Source organism: Trifolium pratense, linkage group LG3 (assembly GCF_020283565.1).
Source record: "Trifolium pratense cultivar HEN17-A07 linkage group LG3, ARS_RC_1.1, whole genome shotgun sequence".
Classification (NCBI taxonomy): domain Eukaryota; kingdom Viridiplantae; phylum Streptophyta; class Magnoliopsida; order Fabales; family Fabaceae; genus Trifolium; species Trifolium pratense.
This window is the reverse complement of record NC_060061.1, coordinates 39,524,795-39,540,071: the sequence shown is the minus strand read 5'-3', so window position 1 is coordinate 39,540,071 and position 15,277 is coordinate 39,524,795. Positions and strand designations below refer to the sequence as shown.

The 15,277-nt window shown below is 34.0% G+C and overlaps 1 protein-coding gene and 2 long non-coding RNA genes across 3 annotated transcripts; 2 read left to right on the top strand and 1 right to left on the bottom strand.

Moving 5' to 3' along the window:
• Positions 1-999: 999 nt before the first annotated feature.
• Positions 1,000-8,343, top strand: LOC123916561. The gene is made up of 6 exons (XM_045968042.1): positions 1,000-1,058; positions 4,883-5,199; positions 5,296-5,428; positions 5,525-5,929; positions 6,053-6,473; positions 8,096-8,343. The coding sequence occupies exons 2-6, from the start codon at positions 4,883-4,885 to the stop codon at positions 8,341-8,343; spliced, it is 1,524 nt and encodes a 507-aa protein (XP_045823998.1). The 5' UTR covers positions 1,000-1,058.
• A 132-nt stretch (positions 8,344-8,475) lies between these two features.
• LOC123914502 lies at positions 8,476-9,047 on the top strand. Its single transcript, XR_006811839.1, has 2 exons — positions 8,476-8,737; positions 8,825-9,047. It is a non-coding gene; the product is annotated as an uncharacterized LOC123914502 (long non-coding RNA).
• A 1,456-nt stretch (positions 9,048-10,503) lies between these two features.
• Positions 10,504-11,283, bottom strand: LOC123914500. The gene is made up of 2 exons (XR_006811837.1): positions 11,067-11,283; positions 10,504-10,962 (listed from the first exon to the last, which is right to left on the bottom strand). It is a non-coding gene; the product is annotated as an uncharacterized LOC123914500 (long non-coding RNA).
• Between the last annotated feature and the right edge of the window lie 3,994 nt (positions 11,284-15,277).

Below are 15,277 nucleotides of genomic sequence, written 5' to 3'. Positions count from 1 at the left end.
CATTAGTGACGGTCCTGGGCCGTCAGTATTGCACTGCCCATTTCAGACGGTCCCAGGCCGTTAGTATCGCACTAGCCGTTAAGCAATTATGACGGTCCTGGGCCGTCAGTAACGCATGTGAGTTATGACGGTCCCAGGCCGTCAGTAACCACATTTCCGTTGGACAATTATGACGGCTTATGGCCGTCAGTAATTGCTTGATTTTGAATTTTAAATTGTAACGGTCAATTATGACTACTCCTATATATTACTACTCCTTCACTTCATTTTTTCATTTCCATTCTCTCTCTAAATTTTATCTAACTTCTCTCTTAAATTTTCTCTAATTTCATACTTTCAACTTAATCTCCATACAAAAAGTGGTAAGTGTTTGTGTTTTACTTTTACGAATTTAAAATTTTTGTTTTGTTATTTAAATGTATATGTTCTAATATTTGTGTTTTACCATTTTTAATAGCAAGTCTTATTCTCGTGAGGAGCGGAGTTCGTGGGCTAGGTGCGCGCCAAGTAAGAATCTACTCGGCACCCAAGTAAGTAACGTAATTTTAATTTATATAGTGATAGTTTTTTTTTATCGTATACTTAGTAATAGTTATTAATTAATACTTTGTAATTTATTACTAATATTTTCTTATCACTATGTATAAAAGTTATTGTTTTTGTAAAAAAAATTAAAAAAATATATTTAATTTTGTTTATTTCGAAAACAGAATTATTTTTTTTAAATAAGTATTTTTTTTTCAAAAAAACAGTATATTTATATTATTTTTTAAAAAAACGAAATTTTTTTAAAAAAAATTTATAAAAGAAATTTTTTAACAGTTTGTGTATTTTTAAAAAAGTGATGTAATTTTCATATCTCCATCTAAAAAGTGGTAAGTGTTTGTGTTTTACTTTTAAAGTTAAAATTTTTACTTTGTTATTTAAATGTATATGTTCTAATAATTTGTTATTTACAATTTTTATTAGCAAATTCTCGTGGTCATCGGAGGTCGTGGGTTAGGAGCGGAGTTTGTGGTTAGGAGCGCGCGCCAAGTAAGACTCTACCCGGCACCCAAGTAAGTAATATATGTAATTTTAATTTATAATATTTAGTGATAGTTTTATTTTTACCGTACACTTAGAAATAGTTACTAGCATTTTATTATTACTATGTATTTAAAAAAAGAAAAACAATTATATTTTAAAAAATTATAATATATATGTTAAAAAGTCGGTAGTTTTGTCAACTAAAAAACTTAGTATTTTTTAGATTTAATAAACCATAAACTTTAAAAATAAAATGTTAAAAGTTTATATGTTATTGTTGAGTAGACATATATATATGTCCAAAATACTTTTGAAAAATAAAGTAATAAATTTAATACATATATCGATCTAATTATATATTAATTAAACTACACAGATATGGATTTTAGCAATCGTAATTGGATGTACGATAGACATAATCCTGGAAAGAGGGGCCGGGTTAAAGAGGAATTTAAAATAGGGGTCGAAATGTTTATCAATACAGTAAAATATAATGACATTGTGATACGTGAAGGGGGAATTAGATGTCCGTGTGTACTTTGTCGATGTACAAGAATACAGAGCGAAGATGAAATTAGGTCTCATTTATATAAAAAGGGATTCCAACCTAATTATTGGGTTTGGTCAAGTCATGGCGAAGGATGTTCCACGACTGTTCCCGTGAATCAAAATCGTGCTTCAAGCAGTGTTTTTCAGCCCGTTGTTGTTCCCCAATATTATCATCAGCATTATGATCCGTTTAATGAGATGGACAATATGATAACTAATGCCCTTGGGTTTAATACGCCGATTTATGTGCCAAATGATGTCGACGACCCTGCTGATGATGAATATGACGCTGATGTTAACGTCGAGAGACCAAATGAGGAAGCCCAGCGATTTTTTGATCTTTTGAAAGAGACAAATACACCGTTGTGTGAAGGCTCTCGAGACTCAAAGTTAACGGTGTGTATTAGACTTTTGGGTATCAAGTCTGAATGTCTTGTTTCAGAATACACCATGGACTTGATAACAAAACTGATGTTGGATATAACAATAGACCGTCCTCTTGATTTGCCAAAAAATTATTACGAAGCAAGACAATTGGTTGCAAAGTTAGGACTCGGAGCGAAGAGAATTGACTGTTGTGTTAACGGGTGTATGTTGTACTATAGCAACGAATTTGGTGTAGATGACGGTGCATTACTTGAATGTAAATTTTGTCAAGAACCAAGATATCGTGTAACAAGAAATTCACGGTCAGTCAGAAGGAAGCCAATCCCAAGAAAGGCGATGTTCTATTTACCCATAATACCAAGGTTGCAAAGGTTGTATGCATCGATGCAAACAGCCAGTAAAATGACATGGCATCGTGAAAACTATGAAAGGAGAAAAATGTCAGGTGAGTTGCGACATCCTTCTGATGGAATGGCTTGGAAGCATTTTGATCAAGTTTATCCTGAATTTGCTTCGGAGCCACGGAATGTCCGACTTGGGTTATGCTCAGATGGATTTACACCATATACTCAAGTATCAGCCACTCCATATTCATGTTGGCCTGTTCTGGTTACCCCGTACAATCTTCCTCCTGATATGTGCATGTCAAAACCTTACATGTTTTTAGCCGCTGTAATACCAGGCCCATCTAGTCCAACTGTTGGTATTGATATCTATTTACAACCTTTGATTGATGATTTGAAGAGATTGTGGAACGGTGTTGCGACGTATGATATCAACCAAAAACGAAATTTCAATATGAGAGGAGCTTTGATGTGGACCATTAATGATTTTCCTGCATATGGGATGTTGTATGGATGGGGGACACATGGTAAACTAGGATGTCCTATTTGCATGATGGACACCAAAGCGTTTTGGTTAGAAAACGGTGGGAAGGCTACTTGGTTTGACTGTCATCGTCGGTTCTTGCCTACTGATCATCCGTTTAGAAGAAATAAAAATGCTTTTGTTCATGGTGACACCGAGACTCGTGATCCACCAGATTATTTGACATCCCGACAAGTCTGGAACAAAGTGAAAGATATTCCAAAGGTTGAGGTTGTAGGTGGTGTTGCATCTAAACCGCGTGGTTATGGACAAACACACAACTGGACAAAAAGAAGTATCTTTTGGGATCTGCCGTATTGGAAAGACAACCTTTTACGTCACAACCTTGATGTTATGCATATTGAGAAAAATGTGTTTGAAAATATTTTTAACACTGTCATGAATGTCAAAGGAAAAACGAAAGATAATGACAACGCGAGGAGAGACATAGGGTTGTATTGCAAACGTAACGAACTGTTGTTGGTGGAGACATCTAACGGCAAACTTCTATTGCAAACGTAACTGATCTTGTGTAAGTTGGAGAGAATATTTCCTCCTGCCTTGTTTGATTCTATGGAGCATGTTGTGGTGCATCTTGCATACGAGGCTAGGCTTGGTGGGCCAGTTCAATATAGATGGATGTACCCGTTCGAAAGGTTCATGGGTTATGCAAAACGTGCCGTGAAAAACAAAGCTAGGGTCGAAGGCTCAATTTGTGCAACATACTTACACCGCGAAACAATTTACTTTTGTTCGCATTACTTCAAAGACACGTTGTCATCAAGCCATATTCGCAATGAAACTGAAACATCTCGGCCTGTGAGAATTCACCCATTAAACATGTCAATATTCAGCTTGCCTGGTCGTAATGGTGGTGGTGAGAAAGTGTTGTATCCTGGTGACAAAGTTCTCTATTCGGCGCATGTTCACTTGCTGATTAATTGCAATGAAGTCGAGCCATATTTACAGTGAGTATTTTTAATTAGTTAATAAATAATTATTTATTCCAATTAAGTTCGCTTATAACTAACGATATTTAATAACTTAGGATGTTTTTAACACAACATACTTCTTCTCAAATCAATTCGGAATTTCCAGCATGGTTCAAAGAATACATGTACCAACAAACACCCGCAACTCGTGTCATACAACACTTGAGAAACTTATCTGATGGCCCAAAGTCAACCGTGAAACAATGGCACACCTACTTTGTCAATGGTTACAGATTTGAGACACACAGTTGGAGTGAAGGAAAAACAACAGTAAACAGTGGAGTGTGTATGAAAGGTGTGACTGAAAATGGTGAAGGAGATTTTTACGGTGTCATTGAGAACATATTTGAAATCGAATACAATTACCTTGATTACAAGAAAACAGTCGTGTTGTTTTACTGTAAATGGTTTGATCCTTCAAATAGAGGTACCAGATATGATTCAAAGACTAATACCGTGGACATAAAAATGAACAAACATTATCCATTGTATGATCCGTTTGCTATGGCTCATAACGTCAGACAAGTTCACTATGTCCCTTATCCATCGACTACAAGGGATAAGCGAGGTTGGTGTGCCGCAATAACATCAAAACCAAGGGGTCTGATTGAAAAAAATGAGATAGATGAACGTGAAGATGAACCATATCAGGAAGATGAGATGTCCAATGTTGATGATGTCATTGCAGTTGAAACTTTTAATCAACTTTGTGTACAAGAAGAAGCCGAAGAAGTACCTTCTGATGGTGATGTTGATGAAGAGGACGTCGAAGCTAATGGTGATGATGAATGCAGTGATGATGAAGATGTATCAGATTGGGATGACAATTAATTTTATAATATAGTTATCCGCGTTGTAATAATATTAATCGTTGTACTTGAATATTTGTTTTTGGTTGCATTTTTATCGTTTAATGATGATGAATTATAAAACAATATATGTCATGTATTTCTTAATTAATTATATATATATTTGTCATGTATTTCTTAATTATATATATATTTGTCATGTATTTCTTAATTATATAAATATATTTATCATATATTTTTTTATTATAGATGAATCCAGATGAAGAAAATTTTGATGATGACAATGTCGATGATGACATTGATGATATTCCACCAGCACCGGGTGTCGGACGCGGACGCGCTCCACGTAGACGTAGATTACCCCGCCGCGTTGTTCGGAATCGATGGTTGGAGGGTATGCCCAAGTCTCGAACCGTAGATGGTGTGGAAGAGGAGTACGACTCCTACGACGACGATGATGACCACGAGGACGAGGAAATTGCCGATATTGCACTTCTAGCTCCTCAAAATGAATTGTTGGTTGACCGGCATGGTAGACCCATCATCATGCCATATACCGCCACAGAGTAAGTTAATTATTATTAAGAATTTGTGTTTAATAAATTAATTGGATATATATGATAATTATTCTTAACTAATATATATATATATATATTGTGCAGTTTGCAACCCCAAAATCCGGCGAATAAGGCAATCAATAATGCATTGAAATCCAAATTCCAGGCTCCATATCTCAATTGGACGGAGGTCAGGGCAGATGAGCGTGGATATCAACAATTTTGGAATGGCTTCAGGGTACGTTTTTATTTATAATTACTTTTTTATCCAATCAATTTTGTTACTAAACATATATTTACTAATTTATTAACAATTTTTCTTTATTTTTCGTAGTCGCAAGTAACTTGGCTGAATCACCACACAGCGGCTATTGAGCGTATATTCAACAAAAAAGCCACCAAGCGTCTGTCGACCTTACTTTTTGAAGCGCGGAAAAAGATTAAAAAGGATCCTTCAAAACCACCACTTTGGCTCGCTGGCAATTCATACCCTATGCTGTGCCGCAGATGGGAAGAGGAAGAGTATATTGCAAAGTGTATAAAGAACAAAGCCAACAGAAATACTGATGAAGCCAATCGTGCGTGCGTACACTCTGGAGGGTCTAAATCTGCCGGAACGCTTCGTCTTGAGTTCATCCAACAATTTGGTCGTCCACCCACCTTTATGGAGATGAATGACATGATGCACCGGTATGCAGATTCCGGTCAGTGGACGGGGGCAAGGGCGCAAGAAGTGTCGGTAAGTATTTAATTATATATATTATTTATTATTTATTTCGTATAACATTATTTTTTAAACATTATATAATTATATCTAAACATTATAATTAATTAATTATAAATTTTTTTTAATTTATTGTAGAGGTTGACGCAAATTTGGGTTGAAGAATATAATGCAAGCCAACTACGACTACCACCTCATAGGCGAGATAATGAGGATGTTCGTCGAAACAAGATGTCGTTGGCTTTTGTTAAGAATGCTGGTGGTGCGACTCGAGGTCGCAAATTCGCTGCTGGGTGTACATCTTCTCTATATGCAAGTGACCCAACTGGTTTGAGAGATGTCACTTACACATCTTCATCTTCATCGAGTACAGGACGCTCTCGTCCAACTCAAAGAGAGGAAACCGATGATGAGTATGAAGCGCGAATGAGGGCCACGTATAGAGAAGAATTCCGCGATGAGTTCGAAGCATCATTTGATGACCGGGTGGACCTACGGGTCCAACATATATTGCAGGAATTCTTTGCGCAGCAGAGGGCGCCGGCGGGGGGGGGGGGGGGTTGGATCATCATCTCAGGCTTCGGCACGACAAAATCAAAATGCCGGTGAACAAGAATATCGACCGGATTTGAGTAGCATGGTTAATTTGAATCAGCTGCCGGAGTACCGAGAGGGTGATCCAGTACTGAGTATGAGCATAGAGGATATGAGTCAGATGCTTAATGAACCAGTTCATTTACAATTTTTTGATCCTACTGGGCAAACAAGTGGAAGCAGTAGTGACGGAAGCGGTAGAAATAATCAACAAACTGCTTTCACCGAATACCAGAGATCATTAAATCCACAACAAGACTTCATAATCCCACATGAAAACCCAAATCAACCCCAAGGCAACTTCTTCCCAAATCAAGCCCCAATTAACTTCGTTCATAGGCCTGTGGCACGACCTCCTTCGCGAACGTCACTCCCCGGAGTCGTAATACACGAGGGAGGTAGAGGCCGAGGCCGAGGAAGGTCGCGTCAGCCAACAGACACTGGCAAGGGGAAGCGACCACTATATCAGCCGCCTGACCAACGTTGATGTGTAATTTTAATAATCTGTTGTTGATTATTATTTGTTTAATTGTTTTCTTTTTGTAATGACAATATTATCATTATATTTAATTATGCTTATGTTAAGTATTTTTATTATGCTTTTTATTAAATTTTAATTTTAATATTTTTTTAATTATTTATTATGCAGTATATTTTTTGTTTTAAAAAATTAATATTAATTTTTTAAAAAAAAAATTAATAATTTAATTATTTAAAAATCAAATACTGATTTTTAAATAATTAAATTATTAATTTTTTTTTTAATCGTTCAACATTACTGACGGCTCTAGGCCGTCACAATGTGTGAAAAGAACATGTCATACTGACGGCTCCAGGCCGTCACAAATGCGTGGCCTTTTGAATTGCCCGGTGTGTATTATTGACGGCTCCAGGCCGTCAGTAACGTTATTGACGGTCCTGGGCCGTCAGTAACCATTACTGGCGAGCTAATTACAGAGGGCCCAAGGCCGTCAGTAATGCATGTATTTTAGACGAAATTTGTGCATTACTGAGGGCCAAAGGCCCTCAGTAAATGCATGTTTTCTTGTAGTGTAATTGTACATAAGTTAGACACAGGCAGGCGCGGAACGCGCTTGCCTGGCCCGTTAGTATAAAGAGAATATATGAGTTTTGGTGTGGACTTTTCATAATACCAACAATACCCTTGATTTTTTTAGTATCAACAAAAATCTTTTATTAACAAACTCACCATTACCTCCTCAAGAAATTAGTTCCACAGCTTTAAACCAGCTACAGGAGTACCAAACTCATGGCTTTGAGCAGCAAATCGAAGATCCTCGAGTGAGAACGAACGCTTGCAACAACGACATCAGCTGGAGTCCACCGCTTAGGGGCATCCTGAAGATCAATGTGGATGCTCACCTAAGCAGTGATGGCCATTGGTCGACGGGGCTGGTTCTAAGACGGTCGAATGGAAGCACCGTCGGGGTTGCAACTAGATTTCACAAAGGGACAGCGGACATTGTTACTGGTGAAGCTATGGGTTTAATGGATGCTATAGAGTGGATCGAAAAGATGGGGAGCAGAGTGTGATCTTTGAATTAGACTCGCAAGTTATTGTTAAAGCTGTTAAGGGACAAGATGATATTTGCAAGAGCTGGGGAAGAGTAGTGCGGCGCTGCATGCATTTCCTAAAGGAAAACCCTAGATTAGACATTAGATGGGTTCAAAGAAAGGCAAACCAAGCTGCTCATGAAATGGCTAAATGGGCCAAAATTGAGCCCTATAAGAAATGGACCACTAACATCCCCTATTGTGTTTGGCTTGTTATCCAAAAAGATAAAGGCAGTGTAATTTCTATTCAAGTTGAATAAAATTGCTTTTTTTTCCCCCTCAAAAAAATAAAATAATAAGGCTCACATTTTTTTTTAGCAGCATAAAATAATAAGATTGGTAAGGTTTTTATGTGGCCTATTCTTTTAGTGTGCTAAAGGGACAAACACAATTAAATAATGATTCTTAATGCTTATAAAAAAAATAAATAATGATTCTTAATTTTAGAATGAATTGTTTACAACTTCTTAAGCGCTGAAATCTTTTTATCAGTGTGACGAGAGGACGAGCTTTCTAAATTATAAAGTGATCAAATCTCGTGTTACATTGCAAAGGGGAGAAACATGGCTGAATCAGTGAAGTTTATTTATGTTATGATTATTTTTCTTTCCATATTTCTTGTCGCAAATGCGAACAAATGGGCTGAATTTTTGCGTAAGTCTTTCTTTTATTCTTTTAAAATTTCTTTCTTTTCATCATACTTAATATTTTATCTCATTTTATTCTCTTTTTTCATGACAGATATTTATAGATGTTTTACTGCTGTCGATTGTCCACTAGATATATGTATCGCTGGTAAGATACCGGACTGTAAGTTCAACCTTTGTAAATGTGTTACAGCGCCGGTGGTGGAACCAGAAGTTTAGTGTTAAATCCCATGAGTACACAAATTAATAATACTCTTGTTATTTAGTTATATTTTGTTGGCACCCAATAATTTGATTTATTTTCTTCTTTTTATTTATTTCAAGAACCTTGCATTTCGCCATATTATTTAACCTTGCATTTATTAATATGATTTTAATCGAATTCATAACAATTGACGTCTACCGTGGGCCAATCGTAACAATTTTGAAGTGAGCACCATGAGATATAGAGGACTTTCCGGAGACAATTTTGAATTGTGGAAAGTTAAGATAAAAGCAATTTTAATGTTCGAGATGATGGATAAAACATGGAGTGTTGTTATCCGGTGCCTCAGAGATAAAGAAGGTCAGCATGGAGAGACGGTAGTAATAATACTCGACATCACCCTAGAGTGTTCTTTACAAAATCAATTATTCTCACCGCAGACCCAAACATATACATAGAGTATCTTAATTAAGTTTCAGCAAAAAAAATATTTGTATAAAAGCGAAAATTAATATTGTACACATGAATAAATATAATGTTAACGAATACAGATAGTACGGTACAGAAAAACACAACACAATGTTTAATGTATTGACCAAACTTTATCTTGTATAACATTGAATGGATAAAAAATTATTTTGATATTTTAAACAAATTGTGCATGAGACAAATGTAATTTAGTGGGAGACTAAAATTCCAGTTTTTGTCTAATTCATTGGCCCCAATTTATCGAGAAATAATTTTAAAATCAAACATAATACAACTAAAGTTGTTCCATACAATCTTTTATTCTATAACAGATCAAAAAGGCACTTTTAGAATTGTTTTAAAATTGATTTTTCATAGCAAAAATTGGAATTTGAAATATACCTTCATGATGATATCTATAATTCTAGGATTTTTATTTTATCAAATCTTTTCTACAAAATATAACCAAATCAAATCCCCTCAAAATGTCTCGTTTTTTGCATTTTTTCACAAATTAATTCAAACTGTTTTGCATCTTCTTTTGCGTTTTCGTTGGGTTTATATGTTTGTAACATTAAAAAAGTACAAGTGAGTTTGTGTAGAACAAGATGATTTAATTGCTCTTTTGGTAGCATTACTATTGGTGTCAATTTTTTAGCACCAGAAATTACTTCATGTGCTTGTTGTCATCATGACAGCAACTTGGCTTAAGATGCATCTATTGGTTTAAAATACAGAGAAAAAGGAAAGTGGAAGGAATCAGGTTTTTCTTAGCAATTTTTGGGCTTTTGAGCACCACAGTGTTTTTTTTTTTTTACTTATTTTGTATTTATGTTATATTTTTTCTATATTTTTATTTTATTTTTTTTAGTAAAATTATAATAAATGATATAAAACTTGCAACGTGGTTAAAAGTAATAAGAATATATTAGTAATTTAGGTGGTAATCAATTTTAATAATATATTAGTAATAGACAATAATACTTTGCACTTGCGGCCTATCAGTGTGACTCTATTCTTGAGTTAGAGATTAATTTGTTAAACACTAGACCTTCTTAATTAAATATAATAGCTTGGGTGCAAAATTTAAGAATTAGATGGAAGTAAAACTTGAACATCGTAAAATTATTAGTTCCATAATACATAGGTTCCATAAGGTAGAGAATCATAACACGTTTATGAACGTGGTAAAAAAACACAAGAAAAAGAGATTTAAATTGTGTCTTAGTAATTTTATTGGGCGAAAACAATAATTAAATGATACTCCTTTCGTCCCAAAATATAAGGGAAAATTGGTCCAACAAAGTTGATGTATTTGGTTAAAAATTTGGACTAAATACATCAACTTTGTTTGACCAACTTTTCCTTATATTTTAGGACAGAAGGAGTAGTTTATGAGATCAGGAATAAGGACTTCTCTCCATAACATACACAAACGCGATAAGGATAAACGAAAGAGAAGAAACCCAACTTAAACCTATAACACTTCACTTCCATATCACCAGCGCATGTAGATATTTCATTTGGACAATCAGAAACGTCACTACACATAATCTCCGCTGCAATGAAAATGAGAATAAAAGAATAATGTTATTAAAATGGGCTAAAATATTTTGTAGGATGTAACTACGAAAATTTGAATATGATAAAAAAAATGGCATACCATCAACGTTCATTGCAATAAGAAATAGGGAAAAAAAGATAATTATAACATAAACAAACTTAATAGCTTCAGCCATATTTTCTTCCCTTTGCGTGTTAGAAATAGAATTTCGTTTTTTCACTTTATAATTTATTATGAAGTTTATCTTCTCCTTACATACATTATATAGTTTTTAGTGCTTAAGTACACGTGTTATTTACCGCTTTAGCGCACTTGGTAAAAATGTCACATAAAAACATAAAAAATTACAAAAGAGGAATAATCTTGTTGGATATCTCATGTAAGGAATTACATGTCTCTTAAGTGCATCAAAGTGTTGTTTGACCCATTACCATTATAAAATTAATTTTAAAAAAAATCTATCTACTAGACTACTACTACTACTCTTACTGCTACTGCTATTACTCCTACTGTTACTGCTACTGCTACTATATAATTTTTGTTCATGGTTTTTACAATTCTCCAAGAGAATCAAGAACATGTCTTTTACGTATCAAGAGGTTAAGAACTTAACTTAAGATTAACATTAATACATTCATTCCAATACCTCTAATATTTATCAAAGTACCTTTGAACCTCTGATATTTATCAAAGTACCTCTGATATTCATTCCCCACTTCCGCGGGGATTCATCAACATTAAAAAAATTATCAAATTTTTATTATTTTCAATCAAAGTAGTTGTAAAAAAAAGTTTAATCATAAAACAAATAAAAAATTAAGACATTATTGTGAGTCTTGTGAGTTGTAACAATAATAAACATCACATAAAAATAAGTTTATGCACACATTGTGTAAAAATATAAATAAATATAACATATAAAATACTTAAATATACACATATAAATGTTATTTTAATAAAGTTTTTGAGAACGAGTCTACGCGGGGTGGGAGAAAAATCTCATCCTCATCCCCAAAGGAACTTTTTCCTCCTTCACCATTCCCGCGGGAAAAAAATTTCCGTCTTCGGGTTCCATATACGGGGCAATCTTCACGGAAATACACATTTATATATCATATTGACATCCCTACATTAAAATAGGGGATAAAGTTGGGTTAGGACGTCTACGCTGAATATTCCGTTAATTGACTCGAGAGAGTACGTGTATATAAATTAGTACCTCGTCTGTAAATATACTTGATGTCTTTAGAGTAAGTAGAGGATAACATAACCGAAATCAATGTGACAAATTGCGATACTAAAATGTTTAGATATATTGTTTGTTTATCGTTATTTTCTTATCATTGCAAAACCAAACTAAATTCAAAGCAAACATTCATCATCATATTTCTACTTACTTTCTTATTGATTTTACAATTATCATGTCATATACCTTATCTCACAAGTTCCTATGAATTTGATACTCTTTCTAATATGATGACATATACCCGTACACTTGCGAGCGTGTCATAAAGCCTTATAAAGATCTTTTGAATGTGCTGTTACTTTGTTTTCCTAGCCATCTTGTGCTTGGTCAACAATTATAATAAAAAACTTGCTGCATTAAAAAAGTATTCTATATATTCCACCTTCATTCCTTCATAATCCTTCATTTCTTCTCCCTCCATCTCCTTAGCATCACTTGCATTCTTTAAATCGTAATTTTCAGACCGCCCAATTCCCATATCATGATACAATCTTCTTCCTCCTGTTCGTTGCTTTTAACGTGTGCAAGTATACACAGTCAATTACAGAAAAATAATAAGATAGAGTATCGTTTCCACAGTTGCGAATGGAACTTCGTTTCAATTCTTATTCAGCCAATTCTTAACTTATGAGTATAAAGGTAACAAAACATCATTTTTGGGGTTTTTATAACAAGAAGATATAAATGACAATAATGAAAATAGGTTTGAGTAACCATAGTTGGAAAGTTGTTGGAATCAATGATCAGTCTAACTACGATTCAATGTATGTGTGTGATAAGTGATGTCATGGATACTATGACCAAGCTTGCCTTGCGGTGTATGTCTACAACGTTAGATAATAAAATGAGGGATAAGGTGGATCATATGTCTAGGTCATGCTTAGTTCATTTTAGTTCAGAAATCCTTGCTTGTTTTAATCACTATGACCCCAAGGCTTATGTCTAAGTCCTAGAGTAAGAAGTATGTGTTCATCCTCTACTTAACCATATTGGTTCATTAAGTCTATTTACTATTAGATGTCTCATAATAATAAACTTGTATCTAATCCTAAGTTGATCAATCTCAGAATCAAATATATAACAAAATAGCAAATGAACCAAAATAACATAACAACACACAACACATCACATGAATAACATTAAACTTTCATTAGACTTCACATAATTAATTCCAACATCGAGAGATTTAGCTCATGGTGAGCTTTACAACACAGATAACAAGGATAATAGATCTACACTTCATAAGAGAATAGAAATGTAAACCTACAAAGCACGACCACTTAAAGATGATGTCCCAACCTCCAAGTCAGCAGCGTTGCGCCTCCCGTTATCGGAATCGCAACAGAGTGAATGACGGCTGCTCAAGAGCTTTCCAACTTAACTTAGGTATTTTTTTAGGGGATTTTTTGTAGGGGATTTTTTGAGGAATGTGATATTAAATTCTAGCTTAGAGATTGTTGTTGTGACACAGGTTGTGGGATGTTGTTTGATTCATTCAGTAAAGCTTGGGGTTGTTTGAGCCACTTTGACATTGTAATAATTTGTGTTTGTCAGTTTTGGAGTTTTCTATTGTGACTCTTTTGTATACCTTATGTTTCTATTTCATCTTTCATTAATAAATTGTTTCTTTACTTTTCAAAAAATAAAAACTTGTTCTGTTATAAGTTCATTTATTTGATGTACTTAGAAAATAGATTTCGTTATGTTTTGTTATAAGTTCATTTACTTGTTCTGTAATAAATTGTGGAATTATGCCATGGACTAAGTTAATCTAATTCCGTTTTTTTAAGTATCCTAATATGTACTTATGTTTCTTCAGGTAACTGAGTTAGAAGAGTCAAGAGATGGCAGGTGTTCAGAGTTTAGTTAGCACTAATTAAGGATCATGAAGCAACATCACGTACTAGGAATATTGAGATATTTTGTGAACTTATTTTGACTTAATGTTTTGTATGTTTTGCCACTCTATTATGGTTAGGTTTTAGTTTTTTGAATGATTGAACTACATAAGATTTTTCTTTTGGAGTTTCATGTAATTTAATTAAATTTTTTATGTATGAATTTTGTCGGTATTGATTTGAATGAATTATATAAATGAGATTAAGTTATTTATATTTATATATTTGTGCATTTTAATTTTCTTATTCTTCTATGGATATTGTAACTATTATTTAATAAGCTATCAAAATGAATAAAAAAATGTTTTAAATTGCAACCTCTACTATTAAATCTAGTATCACGTGGGAAAAAACATAGTGACGGTTTTGAACGGTTGTATCGACGGTTTTCAAAACTGTCGCAAAGTTCTATTGCGACACACAAATCTGTAACGATTTAAGAACCGTCACAAATTACAATATTGACAGTCGCAAAGTGTTCATTTTCTTGTAGTGGATTTTTTATTTAAAATTTAAATCTTGTTTTATTACTTCTTAAATTAAAACATAATTAAAAAAACATAAACTAAGAAATTAAAATTAAATTTAAGAGTGTGTTTCTTCTTCTTCATCGTGTTCGTCTTAAACATAGGCATGTATCATGTGTCATGTCATTTAAAGAATGTGTCAAATCATCAAAATTTAAGGTTAAATTAAATGAAGAGGATGACCAAATGTCTAAATTTTTTAAAATAAGGGGTCCAAAATTGGGCATTTTGTAAAATATGGGGACCAAAATTACGCAAAACAAAATAAAGGGACTAAAATTACGGATTTTATAAAATAAGAAGAAAAAAACTGTACGACCAAAAAGGGGTGGAACCACTTGATATCAGAATTGACTTCCGAACTAGATTAGGTTGTCTAGTGGGCCGGATATTGGCGTGCAAACAAAAAAAAAGAATGAATAAATTGTACAAAAAAAAAAATACGAATAAACAAAGTGCAAAATTGATTTTCAATACACTCCGGAGTTGGGCTGGAAATGAGTCTAGTTGAGTCGAACTCTCATTAGCTCGACTCAACTCGTTAAGAATTGGTTCAGCTCAAAACTCGACTCGAGTTCATTACGAACTATTTGTTTAGCTCAAACTCGACTCATTTTAAATTCACGAACAACTCGGTTC